The sequence below is a fragment of the Gopherus flavomarginatus genome, chromosome 2 (genome assembly GCF_025201925.1).
Source record: "Gopherus flavomarginatus isolate rGopFla2 chromosome 2, rGopFla2.mat.asm, whole genome shotgun sequence".
NCBI lineage: Eukaryota > Metazoa > Chordata > Testudines > Testudinidae > Gopherus > Gopherus flavomarginatus.
In genome coordinates this window covers 43,216,642-43,243,755 of record NC_066618.1, presented here as the reverse complement: position 1 = coordinate 43,243,755, position 27,114 = coordinate 43,216,642, and the positions used below count along the sequence as shown (strand labels likewise).

Here is a 27,114-nt window from a genome sequence, read left to right as displayed (position 1 = left end):
GACCATACAACACCTGATGTTCCATGTGCAATAAGAGGTCATGATTATGCCACAAATATCCTAAAACCCAAGCAGCGATTTCTGAAAGAGAGCTGGATTTAGAAGGAGGATTTTTCCCTTTTCCTTTGGGAAAGCAGATTTTTTTTTTTTTAAGAGGCAGTAGAACAAAAGAAGCCTTTCTAAGGATATGGCTAAATTTACAGTTTTGCAGCGCTGGTAGTTACAGCTGTGTTCATACAGCTGTGTAGGGCCAGCGCTGCAGTGTGGCCACACTGAAAGCTACCAGCGCTGCAGTGTGGCCACCTTCGCAGCACTTGCAGCGCTGTTGGGAGTGGTGCATTGTGGGCAGCTATCCCAGCATTCAAGTGGTTGCAACGTGCTTTTCAAAAGAGGGGGGTGGGGTGGAATGTGACAGGGAGCGTGGAGGAGACAGACAGAATGGATTTTTGGAGTTGACACTGTTCTCAGCTCCCTGTCTTGCAAATTCTAAGGTCTTGTGCCTACCTTCAATCATTTTAAAAGTTCTAACTCCCTTCCCCCACTCCTCTCTCATTCACTAATTGCAAATTATGCACAGCTAAATACCCGTCAGACCAGATCAGCAACTGCTGAACACGGACTTCTGCTGTGTGAGCATGCTGTTTCTCTCTTCAAGCAAACAGCTGTGAACATTCCAAAGTAATTCCCCTACCTGCCTCAGCTCGCTCAGGAAACAGGAGCTGTGTTTGTTTTTTAAATAAGCAGTTTGGCTGAACTCCGAGCTCTCCCTTTCTTCCGGTTTGTTGTGGACAGGAATTCTGGGATACCTCCTTATACCCCGGAGGTCAATAAAAGCGCTGGTGGGTGTCCACACTTGCTGACCAGCGCTGGATCACCAGCGCTGGATCCCGTACACCCGAGGCTCGACCAGGTGTACAGCCAGCGCTGCAACCAGGGAGTTGCAGCGCTGGCCGTGCTTTGCAAGTGTGGCCACATCCTAAGTTGCAGCGCTGTAACCTCCTCACCAGCGCTGCAACTCTATAGTGTAGCCAAGCCCTAAGCCTCCCAAGTCAAGCTTTTTCCCTAGAATTTGCAAAATTCTGTTCCCCCTCTGGAGGAGAAAATATGTTTCACGTAGAGCTAAGCACAACTACATAAAATGCAACCATACAGAAACACAATCAATCTGAAAAGCAGTTTGAACTTTGAGCTCTAGGATGGTATTAAATCTTCCTGTAATATGGTGGTCTGCTGTTGAGAGAGTTTGTTTTTTCTAGCACACAGATTCACCTTGAAGTACTGGGTTGTCATAGGCAAATATATGTTCTTACAGAAATGTGGGACACAAATAGCTAATAGCTGGGAGGTAGGAAAGATGCTCTTCTTTCTAAATCAAAAAATATTTTGAATCTTATCTTTAGGCCTTTTTTATTCCATTTACAACTGATTCAATATTTTGAGACATTGGCCTCAAGACACTACACAGAATTAGCTGTACTAACAATTCAAGATAAAACCAACCCATAACTAATCTGTTAAATGAAAATTTAGCTACACAAATTATACTTACTATTCAGGATCTGATACAAGATCCAAAGCCTTCATTACATCTTCTAAAAGGCTATCAGGTATAAATCCATTATCTACAAATGGGACAAATTTTCTCATTAGGGGAAAATAAACTGAAAACATATCAAGATTATGAATTTTACCCAAAATACTAGTAATCAAACCCACATCTTAGAATATGAGAGCTCACTGTAAAGTTACAAGATGAGGTCTTAGAACTCATGATTTACATATATATATTTCCCCAGTTAAAAAACTGCAGGCCGACAGGCCTTCAAAATGCCATTTTTCTAAAACATTTGAAAATGTGAACCTTATTAAACTTAATTTTTTTTTTTAACTAATAGACATATACCACCTTAAAATGGTGAGAGAATATTTCTAAACTTGTTTCTAAATAAAATAAAATGTGAATATCAGGCAGCTTCTCATTTCTAAAATGAAACTAAGGAATTTTTCAGTACTTGTCATACCTCTCAGAACACGATGGATCAGGTATGAAAGTCTTAAACTTCTGAAAATGTAAGATTAGGGAAAGTGGTGGGTCACATACTAAGAAGTGTACGAAGTCCCCAGTGTTGAAAAGCTTACAATAAGAACTCTACTTCCTACTATTGCTATATTTGACTTCCTCATGCTCTGCAGTTTTCAAGAGGCTTGTCCATTTTATTATTAGGTTGATAAACAGCAACACTTTGTGATTTGCTGGTTAATCAGTAGGAAGCACACTTCCCTATGGGTATGTCCATCTACACAAGAGTCGGAAGATGTGAATTCCAGCCTGAGGAGACATACCTGTAACTAGCTCTGATTGTGCTAGCTCATTAAAAATAGCAGTGTAACCTTGGCAGTGCAAGCAATGGGAGAGGCTAGCTGTGCCAAGTACGTACCTATGGTCTTGGATGAGATCATACACAGGGCAGCCATGTATGAAATATAGCACACTAGCTCACTAAATCAGAGATAGTGCAGGTATGTCTCCCCATGCTGGAATTTACACCTTCCAGCAGTAGTGTTCGCATACCTTGTGAATCAGTATTAAGCCTTATCACGAACAGTGCCTTACAATGCAAGGGACTGTAGTACTGGAGGTGCAGTGTTCTGCATATATTGTAAAACTGTTGTATTATTTTTCCAGAAAGATTCTTCACACTCAAAACCAGTTAATATAAAGAGCTCAACCCAAAGCTAAAAAATGCAGCCTTACCTTCTGGGTCATATGTTTGAAAAACTCTTCTGGCTTGTTCTGAAGGAGCTTCAGGGGCAACAAGGGCCAAATCCTAAACAAGAAAGTTCCACAACATTCATTATTTCAGACCAATACATATTGTTTCACTATGCAAGTACATGACCATACCGAAAAATTTCAAACCTTAAATTAATGAAGAAACAAAGTATAATGGCAGAGATAAGGATTAGCTTCAAGTTAATTCCACACATTGGTGGTATTCAAAAAGATTGTGTTAAGAATGCATTATGGTTTATTTACATGGCTTTCCAGACAACTATCCTGGTATGGATATAGCTTGTCATGCAGATGTCATGGCATAGAAATAGCTGATTCCAAGAGCAAAGAGAGTGTAATAATTGGGATACTTATATTGGCAACTAAATCCTTTTGAATCTAAAAAGGCATACACCTTTAAATCAAAGTTAAATATTCTTTAAAATAATTTTTTAAGACAAGAATAATTAAAGACACGGAAAAAACCCAGAAAAGTTGGTAAAATGCAGATGGGTATACCAGAGCTAGATCATGCCAGACTAGACCAATAACTTTCTTAGAAAAAAATAACTGAGTTCTTTAGACAACGAAAATGCAATGAGTCTTATCTGGATTTCAGTAAGAAATCTGATATAGAGATTAGTTAAAATGGAAAAAAAAGTAAATTAATAAAAATTGTTAGGTGGGTAAGAAACTGGCTAAAAGGAAGAAGACAATAGGTTATGCCAGTGGTGGGCAACCACAGGTTGCCCATGCGGGTAATCTGATTGCGGGCCACAAGACATTTTGCTGACGTTGACTGTCCACAGGCACAGCCTCCCGCAGCTTCCAGTGGCCATGGTTCGCTGTTCTCGGCCAATGGGAGCTGTGGAAGGCAGCAGCCTGCAGGTTGTGCACTATTGGGTTACGCTGAAAAAACTATCAGGCTGGAAAGAAGTTACTAGAGGAGCTCCTCAAGGACTGTTTTTGGAACTCTAAATTACTATTTGCCTTAGTGTACTAAGGAAGTTTACTGAGGACAGAGTTGAGAGTCATTGTCAATACAGAGGAGCATCGGAATATTACACAGGAAGAATTGTATGACTTTCAGAGATTCCAGGGCCAGAAGGGACAATTGTGATCATCCAGTCTGATTTCCTGTATAAGAGGCTATAGAGCATCCCCAAAACAATTCCTATAGCAGATCTTTTAGAAAAACATCCAATCTTGATTTAAAAGTTGCCAGTGATGGAGAATCCATCATGACCCTTGGTAAATTGTTCTAATGATTAATCATCTTCATTTAAAAAATTTACTTTATTTCTTGTCTGAATTTGTTTAGCTTCACCTTCCAGCCATTAGAACATTATACCTTTCTTTGCTAGACTGAAGAGCCCATTATCAATGTAGGTACTTATAGACTACAAGTCTTTGTTAAGCTAAACTGAGCATCATGTTTTATAATCCTTCCATCGTTTTCATGGCTCTCCTCTGAACTCTCTCCAGTTTATTGACTTGCTTCTTGAACTGTGGAAACAAGTACTGGACACAGTATTCCAGTAGCAGTCACATCAGTGCCAAAACACATAGATAAAAACATCTCTACTCTTACTCGAGATTCCTGTTTATGCGTCCAAGGATCATATCCGCCCTTTTGGGCAAAGCACACCGGGAGCTCATGTTCAGTGATTCTGAAAAAGATTTGGGGGTGGATTATCCCCTGATTACCAGAATAGAGTCCTCCACCTTGTAAGTATGGCCTACATTCTTTGTTCCTAGACATATTAGAATTTCTGTGATAAGATGGAGCGTATCTTTGGAAATGACAGGAGAAAGACAGACCTAGGTGCATTTGTTGATCACAGGATGACTGAGCCACCAATGTGAAGTGGCTGTAAAAAAAGGCAAATGTGATCTTAGAATATATCTGGTGAGGTATTTCCAGTAAAGCTAGAGAAGCATTTACATCATTGTCCAAGGCACTGATAAGACCTCATCTGGAATACTGTGTATAATTCTGGTTACCTATGTAACCAGAAAGATGAATTCAAACTGTAACAGATGCAGAGAAGGGATGTTAGGATGACCAGAGGACTGCAGAGCCTATCTACAAGAGGAAAGACCTTGGCTTATTTAGCCTTGCAAAATGAAGGATGGGGAGGGAGGGGGGGAATAAGATTGCTCTCTATAAATGCACTGGGGGGTAAGGTGTAAAAACATCAGGGAGGGAGAAGAGCTATTTAAAGTAAAGGACAATATTGACACAAGAACAAATGGGCATAAACTGGCCATGAATACATTTAGGTTGAAAATTAGAAGGTTTCTAATCATAAGAGGAGAGAGGTTCTGGAACAGCCTTCCAATAGGAGCAGTGGGGGCAAACAACCTAACTATAGTTTTAAGATTGTTCTGGATAAATTTATCAATTGGATTATATGACAGGGCTGACGGCAACAGCACGAGACTCGACTCAATGACCCAGGAGGTCCTTTCTAGTCTTACGTTTTCATTGCTCTTAAACCTAAATAATTTGTTACAAGTTAAACAAACAAAAAATTACCCTACCTATTTAAAATGACCCGAGTACAAAACTTTTTTTTTTTTTTAATTTATTTTCATTTTCTTAAAGCAGAAAATCAAAGACAACACTTTCAGACAGCAGATTTCAGCACGTGACGAATGGTTTTAGTTTGGATTGTGCAGGCCTGTACTACTGTTCAATTTAACTGGGTAGACATAAATGGAAGCCATGCATCTACATAAAGATAATAAAGTATGTTATTTTAGTACAGTGACCCACATCTTAGATTAAAGAAATAAAATGCTACCTCAGGGAAAAATGGAAGTGAAATGCATTCAACCAGAATTTCATTCTTATATTAGGCCTCAATTGCAAATGCTCCAAATGAGCAAGATATTTAAGAATATGCTTAACTTTAAGGTTGGCATGTGCTTAAATACCTCCCTGAATGGGAAGGTAAGCTTGTAATCTTGCTCTCATAATTTACTGAAAGTATATGTAACGATTTACTTCTTTTGGATGCTAAACTGGCAAACAACAACATATTAGGAATCCTGTCATAAACAGATAGTTAAGGGTTAATGTCTCTCTTACCTGTAAAGGGTTAACAAACAGGGACCCCAAACACCTGACCAGCGGACCAATCAGAAAACAAGATACTTTCAAATCTCATGGGAGGGAAGCCTTTGTTTGTGGGTTTTGGGTTTGGTTTTGTTCTCTCTGGGTCCTGGACGGGACTAGAGGTGCAACCAGGTTTCTGCCAATCTCCCTGCTACAGTCTCTTATCTATTCAGAACTGTGAGTAAGAAAAGGTGGTCATAGTCTTTTAATTTGTTTTTTTTTTTTCATTTACATGTGTACTTGCTGAAAGTAGCTTAAATTGTGTTTCTGCTGGAGAAAATTTCTATCGTTTATAGTTGAGAGACCCTGTAACTTTTTACCATCTAAAGTGCAGAGATAAACCTTTTACTTTTTTTCTTTCTTATTAAAAGTTTTGCTTTTAAGACCTGTTTAATTTTTTTTCTCCTAGTTAAGGTTCAAGGGAGAAGGGAAGGATAAATTTTCTCTTTGTGTTATATTCACGCAGCTTGTATTGCCTCTGGGTGAGGGGGAAGGTAAGACTCCTCTCAGTGTGGTGATTCAAAAAGTTGAATCAGGCGATCTCCTAGTGTTCCCAGGGCGGGAAGGAGCTGGGAGGAAGAAGGGAGGGGGGAGGGAATGGTTTATTTCCCTTTGTTGTGAAACTCAAGGAATCTGGGTCTTGGGGTCCCCTGGGAAGGTTTTGGGGGACCAGAGGGTATCAGGCCCTAAAAATTCCTGATTGGTGGCAGCCTATCAGATCTAAGCTGGTACTTAAGCTTAGGGGAATTCATGCTAGTACCCATATTTTGGACGCTAAGGTCCAGAATTGGGAATTACACTACGACAAATCCCCATATGTGATGAACAATTTGAACAACTTAAAATGACATTCCTATTTAAAGAAAACTAATAAAAAGCACTGTAATAAGTTTCATAACTAGAACAATGTTACAGAACCTCAACACTTATAGCAGTACATTCTCACGTTTATATAATTTATCTGAGCCCCTTTCCCAACTGTAAGTTTTGCAAAAAACCAAACTGTTACACTACCAAACTATAGGATTTAAAAAAAAAAAATTCTTCTAACCAAAGGTTGTAACAGAAGTTTGATGGAGGGAACAAAATTAGCTCTTTATCTTGCATCTGTTACTGCAACATCCTTAACATAAGAATGGCCACACTGGGTCAGACCAAAGTTCATTCTAACCCAGTATCCAGTCTTCCAACAATGGCCCATACCAGGTGCTTCAGAGGGAATAAACAGAACAGATAATCATCAAGTGATCCATCCTGTCATCCATTACTAGCTTCTGTAAAACAGAGGCTAGAGACACCATCTCTCCCCATCTTGGCTAATAGCCATTGATGCACCTATCCACCATGAATTTATCTAGTTCTTTTTTGAACCCTGTTATAGGCTTGACCTTCACAACATCCTCTGACAAAGAGTTCCACAGACTGACTGACTGTGTTGTGTGAAGAAATACTTCCTTATGTTTGTTTTAAATCTGTTGCCTATTAATTTAATTTGATGACCCCTAGTTCTTGTATTATGAGTAAATAACATTTACTTTATCCATACCTTCTCTCTAGCCTTGACAAATGCAATCTTGCCCCACTCATATCCAGTCAGAATACTATTGCAAATATCATTTTCCTAGGGCATCGCTTTGATCGCATTATCCCTCTTTGAATCCCTCTACTTGCTCCCCATTTCTACATCAAACAAGCTGCTCATATTCACTTCCAAGGCCGTTCAGCCAATTCCCACCTATCAATCATCTCTCACTATTTTGCTGTTGACACTCATCTCCTATTGACCTGTAATGCCAGCCTCCACTGCCCACTTGTTCAATTTTGTAACACACCTTTATTGCTTTCTCCCATGCTGACCCATAGGCTTGGAAGGCACTCCGCATAAATGTCTACAAAGCTACTGACTTGATTACCCACCTTCAAATCCCTCCTTTGCCATGATGCCTACAAAAAACTTTACACTGGTTAGGCTGCTCATGGGCCTATCATGACCAATATTATTTCATTGTTTACTTGTACTCCCTCATCTGTCTATATCCATCTGTCGTCTCTTTTCAGATTATAAATCCCTTGAGGCAGTGGCTGTCTTTTTGTTCTGTATTTGTACAGTACCTAGTACAATGGGGTCGCGGTCTATGATTACGTCCCGCAGGCACTACAATAATACAAATAAATATTTGAAAAAGTTAAAAAACCCAATCTTAAGAACTTTAAGTATGAAGAAAAAGAATCATTGCAGCCATAATGAATATCCAGAATACTCTGATTAAGTTTAACAGAACTGTATTTGGGGGTGGAGGACACAACATGAAAACCTTCAGGCTGGAACCTTTCAAACACAATTCCTTCCTAATTTTATACAGGGCTTGAAAGACTCTTCACTTGGTCTAACAGAAACTTTTGTCAAGGCAAGTGGGCTGAGGAGCTGCTGGCTTCTTTCCTGGCGAATGACAGACTCAGGATTGGAGAGGCTATTTTTAGGTCCCTTAAACCTTGTTTCATATCAGAGTGTGTCCAATCTTCTCCCCTACTTTTATAACATGTGATGTCAGCTTAATTGGGCAATAATTAGCACAGGATTACCATCTCCTTTAAGTTTAAAAACAGGCAACAAAGAGCTTTTATACCATTCATTTGGCAATTTCCCCTTTTTTAAGAATATCACTGAACAAACTTGTAAGACACTTGATGCCTTCCCTTCCCGATGATTTCACTGCATCCTCTTGTACTTCATCCGGACATGGTGCTGTCTCCTTTTTTCATATTCCTAAATGCCTCTGCAACCGCTTTGTCCTGGAAGTAATCTATTGCGCTTCAGTTTGGCTCACATATTTTTAACTTCCCACCTTAGGCTTTCATTCATCAATGTTTCAAAATAATCATTCCAAATTTTGATTGACCCTTTGTTTGCAATATACTATATTCATTTCTAATATAAGCAAACTTGTTCAAATCTCTAGTCATTTTCTCTCTTGCCTTGAGTCCACAGATGGTCTTCTCTCCCTTCTGTAAACCTAGTTAGTCACATATGCATCACGGTCCATACTTCTTGCTGTCACATATCTTTTGGCCGACTTATTTTGCCCCCATGTATGCCATCTTATCACTCCTCAAGTCACTGGCCTGCCACTTTTTGAAGGTTACTTTTTTCTCTAATAGATTCTTTAACATGAGTATTCCACTCCCAAGTCTCCCCTCTTATCTCTTTTGGCAGTGGATTCACTTGTTTCCAGCAAAGGTGTCTTTTGAACCAACTGTCCTCCATGCATCAGCTGCACCCAAATCTCCTCATGTGCATCTGCAGGTGTTGAATAGGGGAACTCCCTGCAGTTATGCAGGACAGCTTGGAATATTCTATAAGTAGTTGTAGAACAACTGGCAACAACATCTCTCAGCAGGGCACTGTGGGGTAAGCAGGTGGTGCAGCTACCAGCTAAATGCTGGTCAGATGAGGATGTCAAGGCAAATAAAGACTGCCTTAAAATAAGTCTTACCAGTCCTGGTGGGGATCGAAAGCCCTGGTAGGGAGCTTCTCTAGTAGAAGAAAAGCTATTTCAAACCAAAGGTGTTAGACTTAGACAGTCACCTGTAAATCTCTATATATTAGATAGATGATTACCTAATATAACCGACCCTAAAGCAACTGTTTGAAACCCATGCATGAATGAACGGTTTTTTGTTTTGTTTTTTTGAATTGCAGTATTGAAGAGGTATAACTAGTTCTTTTGGTATATGATTCTATGCCTTCTCCAAGTTCACAAGGACAATATCCTGTTGCTATCTCTTTTCTCAGAACTACTCCATGAGGATTAATAGTGCAAATATGGCATCAACTATGCTCCATCCTGGCATGAATCCATACAGACCCTTCCAAATTTCAACCATTCACACAGATGCTTTTCATCAATCTTCTCTCATACTTTCACAGCATGTGACATCAACTTAATTATGGAATTAGTTATGACGACAAGTTATGGGAGATTGTAGCTAGTGTCAGTTTAAGGTAGAACTCATGGCACACCCCCTTTTAAGATTATTTAAAGATCTTTTCTATTTATATATTCTAAATGTATTAATTTTACATTAAAGCTTGATGCATGCTGTGGCTGTGGATAAAGCCATTTTATCCTCCCCCTGCATCCTATCTCAAAAAGTTACATTATATGTGTGACATTGCACTCCATATGCTTTATGAAAATATACTTGGAATGTGAATATAATGTAATGAATATGCTTTATGCAAAAGGTCTCTTGTAAGGTATCACTAAAAAGCTTATAATCTACTGAATGTGTTCATCCTGTTTGTATCTAAAACTAGAAATATGAAGTTAACTCTGAGGTCGTATTGTAATTATGCAAAGTGTGGGCCATTAATGTTGGTTTAGAATCTTTACCAGGACAATTGATTGTAAATGGTTCTGTTTACTTGTAAGCCTTCCTGCGTTCCTGTGAATCAGGCTGGAAAAAAATGGAGGCTTGGTGTCTCACAGGACATGTGACCATGTGACCTGATATTGGAATCCATCTTAAACCTGGTGCTTTTCCATTCAGAAGGTGGGGACCCAGAGAGAAAAGATTCCCACCTTGTGCCAAAGCCATAAAAGGGGGTGGAACAGAACAAAGGGGGCTGCAGTCATGAGAAATCTCCTAGTTACCACCTGAGCTGGAACTAACAAGAACTGTACCAGGGGAAAGGATTGGGCCCAGACAAGGAAGGAGTCTAATCTGTGAAAGAAGCTTATTGGAACATCTCTGAGGGTGAGATTTACCTGTATTCAGTTTCTTAAATGTATTAGGCTTAGACTTATGCGTTTTGTTTTATTTTGCTTGGTAACTTACTATGTTGTCTGTTATTACTTAAAACCACTTAAATCCTATTTTTTATACTTAATAAAATCACCTTTGTTTAATTAACTCAGAGTAAGTGATTAATACCTGGGGGAGCAAACAGCTGTGCATATCTCTCTATCAGTGTTATAGAGGGCAGACAATTTATGAGTTTACCCTGTATAAGCTTTAAACAGAGTAAAACGGGTTTATTTGGGGTTTGGATCCCATTGGGAGCTAGGTTTCTGGATGCTGGAGATAGGTGACTTGCTGAGCAGTTTTTGGTTAAAGTCTGCAGCTTTGGGGGCATGGTACAGACCTGGGTCAGTGTTGCAGCAGACACAGCGTCTCTGGCTCAACAAGGCAGGGTTCTGGAGTCCCAAGCTGGCAGGGAAAATGGGCTCAGAGGTAATTTCAGCACAACAGGTGACACCCTCAAGGAGGTCTCTGTGACGAAACTCATCACAATATGATCTTGTACTTGTTTAACTTTTTACAATTCCATGAGATACAGAAGAAGAGTCCCCATCTAAAAATATCTCCAGCAAACTCCCATAGATATGATTTGATTACTTGTTTAATGGTCTTCACTTGGTAACAAAACTGAAATAATGTAAATATTCATAATTTGTGTTGGGCAGTGCACATGCCTATCTTCTCATTTCAATATGCATGATCATGGAGGAACACAAGGAATCAGTCTTTCCATTCATTAATTGGCATCTGAAATAAACTGTATGCTTGTACAGTAAGTAAATGGCTACAATTTTAAGCCAAATGCTAAACTGGAATAAAGCCAGCTATTTGTTACGCATGAAATTTTTAAAGTATGGAATTTTGATGTTCTATGCAAGTCATTCAAGAAGAGATTACATAATTTGCTTTACATGAAGCTTTAACTCTACACTACAGTTTTCATTGTTTAAAACAGCAAGATCAGAAAAGCACCATTAGCTACCACAGAGAAGTGCCAAGAAAATAAACTTGTACTTTTTTTAGAAGTATGAAAAAACCCTAAACTTCATAGTAACTTTGGAATTCAGATGGAATATTGTGCTATTATAGCAGGTAAAAACAAATTAAAATACCTTCATACGTATATGACTTGCATTCCCTATGGCAGGGATAGTCAACAGGCAGAATGTAGGCCAAATCTGGACCACCAGACACTTTTGAACGGACTCCAAAATCTTTTTATTTACTTATTATTGTTTGTTTTTTATTATTATTTTCTCTGGAGGCTGGCCCTTGACTATACCTTTGACCAAGAAATTTGGACCTTCACAAAAAAAAATTGACTATCCCTCTCCTAAGTTTTTGCAATGAAAATAAATGGCAAATATGAACTTCAGTCAGTAATGTGGCAAACATCTAACAAAAATGTACTTCAAGTGCCCAAACTGAAATTCCATCATTTCTGCCAAAATATGAAAAACAAACCTCCAGCCTTGTGAACTGCATTTGATACATTCCACACATTGAAACTTCCATACAAGGAAATCTCATCAACAGCTTATCATAACAATTGTTCAACACTTTAAAAGTACCCCATGTCCCAAGAGGCAAGAAAATCATGTTTCACCCTGTGGCTCTTGTGATACACATTTTTACAACTTTCAAAAGTTCTCTTCAATAATACTAGTTATTTTAAGATCGCCTGTTTATTCTTGGAGGCAAAATATATTCTTAGTAAGTTCTAATGAAAACATTCCAGAAGTTTGTCCTACAAATCCAAAACAGCTCATAAGAATTGCTATAATGACTAAGCTGCAATGACATGCCTTTTTTGAATTTTTTACAACACTCTTCATTGAAGGACCTATTACCCTTTTAATTCAAACCCACTTGGATATGAAATATTTAGAAGTTCCATACATACTACAGTAAGTATATGAGACAGTAATATTTTACTACTATTAAAGTAGCTTGTAAAATATTTTTCTACATTGTTTGCCTAATTTCAAATTAAAATATTAATATATGTAAAAAGTGCCTAAATTTGATAAAGATTACATTAATTTTTTTATAACTATTCCAAGCTAATCTATAGATTTACATCATTCCTAAAGTATTACAAAGGCCATCTTTTTGTAGTTCATACCAACTTTCATCTCACTACACTCAATAAATTGATAGTTGTTACTTCTAAAAATACAATACAGCAAGTCTTCCCAGTCGAAGGATACAGACACTAAGATTGTTTTTAAAAACAATTGATTCCAAAAAGTTAGACTTCTAAGCAGCCTAATTTTCAAGAGTGCTAAATACCCAGCAAATCACGATGATGTCAAGAATAATACCTCAAAGCACACTCAGTACAAGCTTACATACAAATTCTGTCAATTCAGCACAATACTGACCAGTGACACCATGCTACTCCAGTTCAGGGCATCACCATAGTATAGAACTCCAAGAGTGATAAAAGCATGCAATGCTTTTGTGATATGGACAGACAAACTGGACAGACTAAAAGTGATCATCATGTGTAACCGAAGAATGATTTTGATTAGATGCACTAGACCTTTCATTCATTGCATCAACAAAACACAAGATCTAGATTTTCTAAGTTTTTGTTTAGTGTCCTTTTATATATCAAAGTATGAATACAAAGCAAATGACATGAAATATTGGTATGATATACAAAGTACATTTTAGCAGAAACAGTGTTTTAACACCAAACAGAAGTACTTGGTTGATCTGCGAGCCCACAAAGCGTGCAGAGAAGTCTAAACTTAAAGATCGTATTAAAAACTGGCAGATGAAACTACTTCAAGTTAAAGGTAGAAGGTGGCTTTTAGGGAGGAGTTCCCATCGTGCTTGCATTTTCCTTAAAGGACTTTAGCCAGGCAGACATAGGTTTACAACCATTCAATAAAAGGAGTGACTTGTTTTTCAGTATAGTATAGAAGGAAACAGAGTATGTTTTTTCTAGGCTCTTATTTCAAGAATTTCTTTCCTTCTCCCAAATCCTTACGGTCTTTCAGCGACTTGCTATAGACCTGTATTAAAATGACTGGCTGGGAAGTAAGACAATACCCAGTGAAGCCTATCAAACCACTACCAAATGGGCTGGATGGATTGCTGTTAATCCCTGCTAGTGCTTCACTGTCTTCTGAGTGAAGTATGAAGGTCAAATTGATCCCCTTATCTGGTAGGGAGTTACCCTACCATTAAAAGAATGGGTCAGCCAGAAAAGCTTACATGTAATCAGTTCAGTTAACAGCAATTGCCAATACACAGAAAGTTAGGGCCAATTCCTGTCTACTAGCTATAATTCACTGTTGTACCTATAAGAGTTAATGTTATTTTTATGTGGTTGATTTGCATTACATATAGAAATGTGTTCAACAGTAACAAATAAGTAGCATTCAAACCTGCACCTTATTTGACGCAGAGAAGCATGTAGTTCAAACATACTTTATACATTTCTCACTTTCAAAAAAAAGCTTATAGCCAATATTACTGTTCGTTTAGCTAATGCTCTGATCCCATTTCTACTTAACCTTATAGTGAAGTCAATGCCGAATCAATGTCAGCATCATTGTTTCCATAGCAACAGACCAGTGTGTAAGAACAGAACTGTGATTTCACAGCAGGATAAGACAGGAGAAGCTGGACTATGAGAGGGAAAATGTTTATTAAAACACAGAAGTTTAGTAGCAGAAAATGCAACACAAACAAGAAGATTTTTGGTTAAATAATCCTGTTTTCAATTCTGCTTTGGTATGAAATTCTCTCATTAAAAATAAAGAAAGTAATCTCCACGCAGTGCTATGGCAGCTTCCTAGAGGTTTATTTTTCCAATAGCATAATGGTTTGTTTGCAACTCACTATAAATGCCAACAGGAGCTACAGAAACCCCATATATTAGTGAAAAAAAGGTGATACTAGCTTATGAAAGTGTGTACACGGTAAATCTGATTAATTTCTGGTAATGGGATCTTGAAACTCAAATGCAACACTCAGGTCTATAAGATGGTGTTTTACCCTGTTGGCAGAATACTTTAGCAACTAACTACTCAAGATTTTTAAAAAGAATTGCAATGCTTAAATATGCTTAATTATATGATTTTTATTTAAAAGTCTGCCTTTTTAAATCTTTAATGTAAGGCCATCTGGAAGTGACTGATTGTCTCTAAGTCTTAAACCTTTTTGATAAAACAATTTAAATAGAGAGGTTTCTTACTGATTGGGGAACTTTTTAGACTAACCATGTCATTTCAAATTTGCTTTGGAAAAATTCATATAAAGACTAATTCACACATTTAAACTAAAGCCAGGTAGAATTAATTTCCTGTAATCATAACACTGCTGAAATAAAAACCTCTTCAATGCCAAAGAGTTGTAGCTCGGTCATCGGTATGTTTAAAAGTTACTTATACTACACCTTTTTATATAGTAGCAACATTAGTTGCTCTTAAATAACTACTGAAAATACTAGCCTTCAGTTCACTGGCTAGATAGACAAGCAATTCACTACTCACGATCTTTCTGCTCTGCTATACCTTTAATTGCAGATATTTTGCTGTTTATGAGCATCAATACACATTAAAAAACAAAGCAGCTTTTATACACCAGCAGAGTAGCCAGTATGTTGCAATACTACTGTCACACAAAAAAGCAGGCAGAAAAAATAGGGATTCTAGACATTTTAAAAACAGGTAAGTTGAAACAGAATTCTCTATTTTTCAGAAATGTCTGGTAATTTTACTCAATAGCTCCACCTTGGGCCAGGTCACAGCTGATCCCAGTTTCAAATATATCTCCATGCAGGGGCGGCTCTAGGTATTTTGCCACCCCAAGCACGGCAGGCAGGTAGCTTTTGGCGGCTTGCCTGTGGGAGGTCACCGGTCCCGCGGATTTGGCAGCACACCTGCGGGAGGTCCACCGAAGCTGCGGGACCAGCGGACCCTCCGCATGCATGCCGCCGAAGGCAACCTGCCTGCCACCCTCGCAGTGACTGGCAGAGTGCTCCCCATGGCTTGCCGCCCCAGGCACGCGCTTGGCGTGCTGGTGCCTGGAGCCACCCTGTCTCCATGTCCAATAAAGTTGAATTATCACATTTGACTTATCTTAATATTGAATTCAAAGTTGCTCCATATTGTTGCCCATGAATGTGAGTTTTGCTTAAAGGCAGAAGTTGAGTAACTTGATCAAGGTCTGACACAAGGGTCCGCTACTGAAAAATCTCTAAAGGGGAACACTGACAGCAGGGAGCCTGCATTTTACTCACTACTTTCTACTTGGTTAACAATCTGCAAAAGTAAATCAGTTGTAAAGCAACACAATCTCTTGTTCTGCAATACACAACTGCACTTTTCTGGATATGCCACAGGACAGGCCTGTGATACTGGTTTGAAAATGTTGCTAATGTCACTGGAAAACATACCATGTAGGAGCAGAGGCACTATTACAGACATGACGCATTTTCCAGTGAGAAAGTTGCACTCTGGAGGGGAAATTACAGAAGAGAGATTCAGAAATGTAATCTAGAGATCAGTCTTTGGAAAAAAAGCTGTAACATACTGTGAAATATTTGCTTATTTTTGAGGTTCTTATTTGAAAAAGAAAAGGAAGGGGAGACTATCTGCCACAAAGGAAATACAGTAGAACCTCAGAGTTACAAACATCAGAGTTACGAACTGACCAGTTAACACACCTCATTTGGATCCAGAAGTACACAATCAGGCAGCAGCGGAGACCCTCCCCCCATAACGGTAAATATAGTACAGTACTGCATTAAATATAAACTACTACTAAAAACAAAGGGAAAGCAGCATTTTTCTTCTTTGTAGAAAAGTTTTAAAGCTGTATTAAGTCAATGTTCAGTTGTAAACTTTTGAAAGAATAACCATAACATTTTGTTCAAAATTATGAACATTTCAGAGATACAAACAACCTCCATGCCCGACGTGTTTGTAACTGAGGTTCTACTGTAAAGCACAGTACACACAGGAGAACCAATTTATAAGCAAAACATAAGAAATAAGAAAACACGAGAACCTACCAGGGAAACTCAAGAATGTTAAGAGTGACTGAGTGCATTCATGTAATTCATTTAATTTGTGTGGGATCCCCTTTTACGTGCAGTTCTACTCAGAAGCGGCTAAGGTGGCATCCTGGGGTTCTACATCTGTTCAGATTTCCATAAGTCTGCTACAATAGGGCAAAACATGCTAATATCCATATCCTATAGTCACATCAAGATATAAGTGTTCATGCTTCGTACAAACTGAGCAGAAACATACAAAGAATTGGCTTTAGTACATCCTCCCTGCAAAGTCAAATGCTTCCTAGCCAATTCATTAGTTTTCACCTTTCTTACATTCACTGAGCATCAACATAAGTGACATTTGTAATGATAAAATAATCTGTTCTGTAACCAGTAAGTGAAAGAATGCAAACACCAAACAAGTAAACCAATCCAGTATCACTGTATTTGATATATTAGCATTGTTGCTCATTGAAAGAACTTTCTGAAAAGCTATGCTTCAACAGTGCCTCTTTATAACTTAACACTAAAGACTCACTAAAGGGGTCAGTCCTGTGTCTAGTACTATTCAATATTTTCATTAATGACGTGGATAATTGAGTGCAGAGTATGCTTATAAAATCTGCAGATGGCTCCAAGTAGAGGGGAGTTACAAGTACTTTGGAAGGCAGGATTAGGATTCAACATGACTTTGACAAACTGGAGAATTGGTCTGAATTCAACAAGGTGTAGTTCAATAAGGACAAGTGCAAAATACTTGATTTAGGAAAGAAAAATCAAATCCATTACTACAAAATGGGGAATAACTTTGCTAAGTGGTAGAACTGCTGAAAAAAAATCTGAGGGTTATAGTGGATTACAAATCAAATGAGAGTCAACAACGGGATGCAGTTGCGAAAAAAGCTAATATCCTTCTGGGGTATATTAACAGGAATGTCGTATAAAAGACCCAGGATGTAGCTGTCCCACTTGGCAATGGTAAGGCCTTAGATGGAATTTGGGCACCACATTTTAGGAAAGATATGGACACACTGGAGCAGGTCCACAGGAGAACAAAAATGATAAAGGGTTTAAAAAAACATATTTCTGAGAAAAGGTTAAAAAAATGGGCATGTTTAAGTCTTGAGAAAAGACAATGCAGCGGGTGAGGGGGAGAGAGAGGAGGTAAGGACCTAATAGTTTTCAGATATGTGAACAGCTTTTATAAAAGAGGACAGGGATCAATTGTTTTCCACATCCACTGAAGGTAGGACATAATGAGCTTAATCTGAAGCAAGGGAGATTTAGGTTACACACTAGGAAAAACTTTCTAACTGTAAGAGTTGTTAAGATCTGGACTAGGCTTCCAAGGAACCCCTCCACATTTGGAGATTTTTAAAAATATGTTGAACAAATACCTGTTAGGGGTGGTCTAGGTTTACCTAGTCCTGCCACAGTGCAGGGTTCTGGACTTGATGACTTCTTGAGGTCCCTTCCACCTCTACATTTCTATAATTCTGTGATTCTAAGTCAGGTATTCAAACTCTTCAAGCAGGAAAAAGTTGCTTAAACACAAATGTAGAGCCTGGTTAGAGTTACTGCTTATTTTAAAACTTATGTACAGCTTGCCCTCAAAGACAAGGTATCAGGCAACTGTGAACAAGTATTTTAAAAACAGCTATGTGATAAAGAATTCATTTTCACATTACAGCAAACATTTTAGATTTTCAATTCTGTAACTGCCTACAGCACACCAGATGCTTAACTCTGCCAGGGTGCATTATGAAACTCCCTGTTCTGTTGAGGCACTTTCCTTCTCTCTCCACCCCGACTCCCTGTTTACTTTTGAATTCTTTTCTTTGAAAGAAAGAAAAGTATGCTAATACTGCATGACATGTAAAACTTCCTTGTAAGTTCAGTTTTCCAGCCTTAATACTGCATTAGTGCATTTTTTAACATTAGTGCTCTAGGCACAGTTGTTTTCTTGGTTGTATAGGCCCTTGAAATTATAAATTTTCTAAATATGCTAGCCATTGCTTTTGTGGTCCTGGCCCATGAAGTGTATTCAGCTCATCCATGTCTTACACTCATGATCTTAACTACACAAAGTATGCACAGTATGTTTTCTCTAAGCCAGTACATATGCTTGCAGAGTTTAAGGACTATCTCCACTAACTATTTTTTCTGTATTGGTAGAATGCAAGGTATCAAAATGTCATTGATAAAACTTTTAAACTGAACAGTTTGCTGACTTCATGTATAACATGCAAAATAAATCCATATTTACCATTTAAAATTTTTAAAAATCTATTTTAATTCAGGAATATAATCTTAGATAAGCAGGCACACAAAAAGGTGTTTGATTAAATGTGACTTCTAATGTTACTTGGAGGGAAGAAATAAAGACATCTGCCATGTAAGGCATCAATACCAATCTGGTCTTAGTAACAGATATCACTATATACACTGCCAAATTTTCCAGGGAGGGTTAAGAGTGTCCTGCACCACTAAAGATTGTTTTCTTTACAATTTTTAAAAAAAGCTTAGGTTTTCAATGTGTTCCCTCATGTGCCCTCACCTGAAAGTGAAACTGCTTAATCAGAAGAGGTCAAAAGTGTTATTCTATACACAAGAACGTCCCCATCACTATGAAAGGGGACAATGAAGGGTATGTAAAACTCGTTTCCCACCACTTCAAAAGAGTCTGAAATGGATTTCCAAGGGTATTAGTCACTGCACTTGTAAAGGATGAAATTGGATGCTGTATATGCGTTTTTGCTAATGTTTCTGCAGATTTAACAGCTGTCACATGCATTACTGTTTTCATGATCAAACAACAGCCAAAAGAAATTGATTTCTGTAAGGTTCTTGTCAAGCACACAATTGCACTAGTGTCCATAGTGTTTCTGTATTTTCATTGGATACATGTTTAGGAGTTTATAACTAGAAGAGAATTTGGGACAGAACTTGGCATAAAGCTTCAGTCCAAGGCTATCTTGGTTACGATTTAAAAAAAGATTTGCCACTCAAGTATACTGCCATGTTGGGGGTCTAAGTTATTTTCTGAGCTTATTCCCTTGCTTCTAGTCCAGCAATCTTTGAGTAATGCAGATAGCAGGCCTAGCCTCAGAGAGGGCAGCCAGGAACAAGGAATGTCACCTCACACTACCTCCTCCAGCTAACCAAGGAGAAACACTCATCTGCTCAGGAAAAAGTCTACAGCCTTCCTTTGCCAGAAGGGGAGATCAAGAAGAGAAAGGACAAAATGAGACAATAGGCTAGATATAAAATATATCAGAACTGTGCACAGACAGCTGAAAAAGTTCACAGGCACAGTAACTGGCAAAAGGGCATGTTTACACTGCAAAAAGAGACCTGCAGCATAGCCACAGCTGGCCTGGTTCAGCTTACTTGGGCTTGGAGGCTAAAAATTGCAGTGTAGATATTCAGGCTCAGGTTGGAGCCTGGACTTAGATACTGCAAAGGGGGAGGGTTACTGAGCCTGGGTTCCAACCCAAGACCAAATGTTTACACTGAAATTTTTAGCCCCGCAGTCCCAATAGGCCCAAGTCAGCTGATGTGGGCTCTGAAATTTGGTGTCATGAGTTTTTTATTGCTGTGTAGACCGACCTTAAAGATTAACTCTATATATTCTGAAAAATAATAAATTCTCACTTCAAATTACTACTCATGGACATTCAGTAATTATATTCCAAAGGCATTTATTTTTGGAACTATACACTACATTTATGACTTCCAGCTAAGTGGAGGGAAGACACCTTTGATGGATGTGTCCCATTTCATTTTGTAAACAAAAAAATAAAAAATCTAGGACAATCTTCTACCACTAGTCAACACTTCCCAACTGAGAATCGTTAGCCAATACTCATTTTCTAAATGAAAAGGCAATAAAGTGAGTTTGTGCCATCAGTTCTCAAACTAATCCAGGCAGAGTTAGCTGGTCACATAGTGTTGGTTCTCTTCATTTCCAAATGTTAAATCACTTTAAGAGACTGGTAAAAAACCACCTAACAGCACTATCATGTAAACAGCTGCAGTGGCCATATGGATAGCAAAAGAAGAGGAGGGGCGGTGTATGCGATTGGGAATGGAAGGGATGTTCCCCACACTAGGACAGTTGGCATTTTACTTTATATTAAATATGGGAAATAGAAAGAAGTGACATTGTGGTCTATCACACCCTAGGCATCTCAGTCTCTCCTGTTAGCAGCAGCAAATATTAAAAAACAGTATTTTGGAGTACAGTGAGTTATACTTCTAAGATCTCTTGAAAAGTACATATCACAAGGGAATGTTTGAATAAGTCTTACTCTTCTGAAATGTATTTTTGCTAATTTGAAATAATCTAACAAACAGAACCAATCACTATACGTATAGCAGCATAGGTACTGGAATGGTGAACCATGGCCAGTGGGAGCTGCGATCAGACAAACCTGCAGATGTTGAAAGTAAGCAAACCGTTCCGGCCCGCCAACGGATTTCCCTGATGGGCCACGTGCCAAAGGTTGCCAATTCCTGATCTAGATGAAGTTTACAGACTCATGATAGTTCAAAAGCTTGTTGAAAGACCATGCATGATAAAGAGAAAAGATTAGCTATGAGTGCTGTGACAGCCTCTTCACTGAAAACAGCCTAACACAGCTTCTCTTTTCTCCCTTTTATCTTTTCACAAGTACGAGGACATTCATTTAGACCTGCCTATCTCTGAAAGATGGACTGTTCTATTGCTAAAATTTAGCAGGTAAAGAAGTGACTGTTACATTGTCTTCTTAAACCAATTCTTCCTTGCCTTCCACTCACTTAAAACCAGATTAATATTTACAAGAACAAAGGCCTTATCTATGCCTGGTATACAGTGATCTGTAACCAGCGTTGCTGCATTTGTGCACTGAAATTTGACAAACCACTGGTGCAAGTCATGGCTTTTGTACCTTTGCTTGAGGGGGGTTGCAGAGCTGCTAGCTGCTGCCACAGATGGAGACTAATCTTAAGTATAGAAAAAATGCACTGAAGATTAACTGGATTACAGTGACATCATGTTAGCCCAATCTATTGTGTATGAATTATATTGATTATCTTATCAATCGTCATCTTCCTCATCACCATCACCAGCGATTGTCATCGTGGCTTCTCCCAAAGCACGCAGACTGGTATACATTAACACCACTATGTCTAATGAATATTATGCAGGTGTTTCATCTCCTTATCCTTATCTATATTTCCTCATGTTATGAACGTTGGGGTGCCCTTCTCCCATAGGTTACTAATCTGTTTAAAGTTTATTGTCTTATCTGTCAATTAATTACTATGTTATTCTTGTGGTTGGACATCTGGTGATGTTCCTAACTTAGAATATCCCAAGCTGGTATAAACTAGCGTTTTGTGTTTACCTGTGAGCAGTTTAATCATTACAGCATTCTATCTTGTGATATCTTATGATCTACTGGTTACTCCTGGTTAGCTGTCTTGGCTACACTTGCCAGTTACAGTGCAATAAAGCCTCCCAGAGCACTGTACCTCACTCCCCGTCCACACTGGCAAGGCATGTACAGTGCCTTGTCTCCGCAGCTACAGTGCTGCTGGTACTCCACCTCCCTGAGAGGAATAACAGCTGTTGCATATTGGCTGAGACACCGCTGCTCCAGTGTAAACGGAGAGTAACGTTACGACGCACTGATTGACCTCTGGAAACTCTCCATAATCCTTTTAACTGAAGTTTTGTTGCGAACTCCAGATGCGGAAGTGCCGTTTCAAAGTTCCATTTCAGGGGCTGCTTATCAAAAAAACAAACACAGCTACTGTTTGCTTTGAATGAGTGAGAGGCAGGCGGGGGGCTCCATTTGGAGTACTGACAACTAATGTTTGCTTGAAGAGAGAGGCGGTGTGTGTGTGTGGGGGGGGAGGGCAGGGTCCATTTCCGTGAGGGGCTGTTTATCTGGTCTATGAGAAAAAAAGAAACAGCTGTTTGCTTTCAGTGAGTGAGAGGGGGTAGGAGAGGGAGGGGGGTCTGAACTTACAAGACAGCGTGCTGACACTCAGCACTCCAAAAACCCACTCTCTCCCCAAACGCTCCTTGTCACATTCCACCTCCACCCCCATTTGAAAAGCACATTGCAGCCACTTGAATGCTGGGATAGCTGCCCATAATGCACTGCTCCCAATGCAGCTGCAAATGTGGCCACGATAGTGCACTAGCAGCTGTCAGTGTGGACAGACTAGAGTGCTTTCCCTACTCAGCTGTACCAAGGCAGGTTTAACTCACAGCGCTGTACATCTGCAAGTGTAGCCATACCCTAAGGCTTTGGCCTTATGCCTTGATTAGCTTGAAGCTTGTAAGCTCATTGTGTTACTACTTTAATTTATATGTATGCCTTGCCTAGCAAATACCTGTACCTAGAGGCTACAAAAACTGAAGCAGGCAACAGTTGAGCTGAAGGATTTTATAATCTCCCATGAGATCTTGGCTACCATTTCAGACTTGCATCTCTGAAGGATAGTCATCAAAGCAGCTTTCAAAGACCGAGTTTCCATTTTGTCTTTAAAAAAATCATCTTATCCCTATGCACAAGAAAGCTTTTAGGAGTGGAGAAAGCCTTCAATGGAGCTAAGGAGTACCATCAAAAAAGTATTAAAAATAGAATGGTAATGAATCCTCAAAGTCATTAAAAAATAATCAGATTTTTCTTTAAAATGCCATGCCCTTGGTCATGCTCAGAGAAAAACTGAAACGATGGCTAGATTAGCAAGATGGAGTTTTGTAAAATATTCAGAAAGATCCACAAATCCATAGCACTAAAACCGAAAGTACCACACTGACAATCGAGACTCAGACAATACCATTGGGGAAAGGAGCCTTGCAGAAGAGTGGCTTTGCTTTTCCACTTCATGGGGCACAAATTACAGAAACAAAGAAAAACTGATTTACATTTATGTGCTGAGTTTCTATAACTATCAATTTAAGCTAGAACTATCCTTTAACCCATCAAGTTTCAGTCAATTGGGATGTTTATTCTTCCAAGTTTGAAAAGCAAAATATCTACCCGTCGTGCGATGAGTCAGGCCCAATGTCTTCTATTGTACCAAACATGGCTGGAACCAACATTGGTTTGACACCTAAAAAAGGATACAGAATGATACAATGATGTTCACAGCCTTCTCTTCTATGTGGTAGGCTAATATACTGTACACGGTGACTTACAAAGTAAGAGAGTATCAGAGGGTAGCCGTGTTAGTCTGGATCTGTAAAAGCAGCAAAGAATCCTGTGGCACCTTATAGACTAACAGACGTTTTGGAGCATGAGCTTTCGTGGGTGAATACCCACTTCCTCAGATGCATCTGAGGAAGTGGGTATTCACCCACGAAAGCTCATGCTCCAAAACGTCTGTTAGTCTATAAGGCGCCACAGGATTCTTTGCTGCTTTTAAAGTAAGAGAGGTATATTTAGCAGTGCATTTGATGTGTTCAGTACCTGCAAGCCATTCTGTGTACTCCAGAAAAAATATATGAGAAAGCTGAAATATTTTTATAACTCAACATCTGAGATGTCAGGTATATAGAGGTATTGTATGCTGTTCATCCACTAGAAGTGGACCATGCTAACTACTTCAAATTACAGTGGACTCATTCATAAATCTTACCTCATTCTCTGCAAAAAACCCTCAGCTGTCTTACTAATTAATTTTAATGTAACTTTAATAGGACAACTGAATACTTCTGATGTCTTTTGAACAGAATGAGATTGGATTTATGAATGAGTCCATGTAGTAAATTCAAAGATTAAAATAAATATTCAATACTGCTTTGCTTAGAAATGTGCAGAAACTTCCATTAAAAATTTGGCATCAACGATTTTTAATCAAATAGTCCATTTTATATGGTGACTAAATTTTTCATGACAGTGATTTTACATATTTCTTATTATTACAACCTTTTGAAGTTAAAAATTACACCAAATCATAAAATAACCAGAATGTGCCAATTAAACTTGCAGTTATAGTCAGAGAAGACCATAAATTACATTCTGGAGTTACAATATTTATTCTCAATGTACTTCAATATTAAATTTGCCTGTTTTACAAGTCAGAAGATGTATTTTTAACTGGCTACACTGTTAACTGATCTGAAATTAAACTATGCTCTCCTTCATGTACCACCAATAAAAACTTAAAATTAAAAATTACTATTTTGTTGCTCTGGAAAATGAAGAATATATGTAATGATGACAGTTAAGTAGGAGAATATGATTTGAAGACAGAGCACCCACACTGAATTAAAAAAAAAAAAGATTTTTGTAGTCACTTTTCTAGCTAGATTTTAAATAGACTAAAATGTTTAAATAGGTGGTTACACTTCAGCACACACTTAATTGCATTTTCCCTATAACTTTGGAAAATTTCTGAAGTGCCTCTTAATTATATTTACTTGAATGTTTGGCTTGCCATGGGAAATTATCTTGTTTCATCTATAAAGGGTGTTTGTTTTGTTTGTTTATTTTAGAAAGGGCCTCATACAATACAAACTGGAGCAAGAGTTCTAATTAGAATTTTTAGAATGAACTTTGTTCCTGTGAAGATCAAATAGGAACAGCTTGGGGGGAAAAAAATCTGGTATATTCTGACCTCTTGGATTTACAAGCCTTTCATCTAGGCTTGGAAAGGCTGTGGGAAGATACTGTAAAAGGGATATTCCATCTCTATTTTAGCTCAGTGTGACTGTACTAAAATGTACAGCTTTGGAGAAGGAATCCAAGTTAAGAACCAAAAAATCTTATTCCTTAAAGGCATCTTGAACTTGCACACATGAATGACAAGTGATTTCATCAAAGCAATACTCTTCCATTCCCCAAGGTCAATGAATGCAATTCATTTCACTTGTAATTAACCACTTCAAGTCATCAAATCCACACAGTCTACCGAGGACTTTTGTGCCAGCCAGAGTGATCACAGCTGATAGTGCCGTAGCAGGTTAGTGAAGTTCTCAGATCTGGCTCAATCCGTCAAATCAACAAATCTCTGGGGCAGCCTCGCAGGTGGCACCAGGTAGGGACAGCGCATGCACCTCTTCACGCATCAATGGAGAGTTTGAGAGAGTGTGTTGGGGTGTTGTGTGTCCATCCTGGCTACAAGGCTGAAAAGTATGCCACACCACTTTTGACCATAATGAGTGATAGAAGGATGGTCAGATCTCTGAGATTATGCACAAAATCAAGCTATTTTATGCTCTGGATTTGGTGCTGACAGCACACATGGAATGTTTCTAGCTGCCAAGTCTGCCTGTAAGAGAGGGTCCAGGTTTCTGATGTCTATTAGCAACATAGGAAGTACACAGGTTTGATAGGTCTTGAACTTTGTCTCGATGCAAAGACATGAACTTTGTGCAGGAGGTGGTGAGGACCTATTCGCAAGGCTGCCAAGAGCAGGTTGGGTCCCTAGTGAAAAAATTTTTTCAGGCCCCCAGCAAGGGTGGACCAGCTAAACAGGGCCGACGAAGCTGGGCCCCCTTCCGGAGCACCGGGCCCCGGTAACTTGTACCAGCTCTCGCCTCCCATCTCATCGGCCCTGCCTATTTGTTAATGAATGTCCAGTTTTCTGAGACTGTTTGAACTCTGCTTGCAGAGTAGGTAGATGAATGTGTCAATACTCCATGGTTCCGGACGTTGGCCTTCTGCCATGAGATGTTCAACCTGATAGTGTGGGCAGACTCTGAGACCCTGATGGGCAGGACTGAAATTCTATAACCTCTCCATAAGCAGGTTAGCGTCGTCGGCATAATCTTGGGCAGTTAACACTTCTTGGGCAACCTGGATTCGGACATGTCGAGCAGCAAATCCGAATATCTAGCTGATAGTTTGACAAAATAATGCCGGGGCGAGAATGCATACCTGCTGCACACCCGAGGTTGTGTAGAAACACAGAGAAAGCCATGCACCAATGCAAACTCTTGTCAGTACTGGTGTGAAGACTGTGCATATCTGAAACGCCAAGTTGGCTCTGCATGAGACAAAGTGCTAACATGCAGACTGATTCAAATGCCACTTGGACACGTGTAGTTAAATTCTCAGTGCAGCTCAACCAGAAGCCAAAGGGTAAGGACAGCTTCCATTGTGGACTGCTCAACAATGAAATCTGATCGCTGTGGATAATGTTTGTTAAGGAGTGGCTGCATCCTACCATGCAGAACATGAGCAAAAATCTTTCCAGAAACTGATAACAATGAGATCAGCCTGCAGCTGCTACATTTGGTGTAAGATTTTTCCTTTGTACATGGACACTGTAATGCCATCTTTCCATTCTGCTGGCATTTTGCCTCATGCTCAGTTTTAAAAGCAGTTGATGCAGGCACATGGGCATTGATTCGAGGCATCTTTGAGCAGCTTGAATGGAATATCAGGTCCAGTAGCA

The 27,114-nt window shown here is 39.0% G+C and overlaps 1 protein-coding gene across 2 annotated transcripts in view; it reads right to left on the bottom strand.

Moving 5' to 3' along the window:
* Positions 1-27,114, bottom strand: part of MINDY3 (MINDY lysine 48 deubiquitinase 3) — an 83,825-nt gene that overhangs the window by 12,314 nt on the left and 44,397 nt on the right. For both annotated transcript variants that reach the window (XM_050939617.1, XM_050939618.1), the window contains 2 exons: positions 2,756-2,828; positions 1,550-1,622 (listed from right to left, as the gene is read on the bottom strand). In XM_050939617.1, the coding sequence (XP_050795574.1) occupies positions 1,550-1,622; positions 2,756-2,828 (146 nt within the window). The remainder of the gene's footprint in view (positions 1-1,549; positions 1,623-2,755; positions 2,829-27,114) is intronic.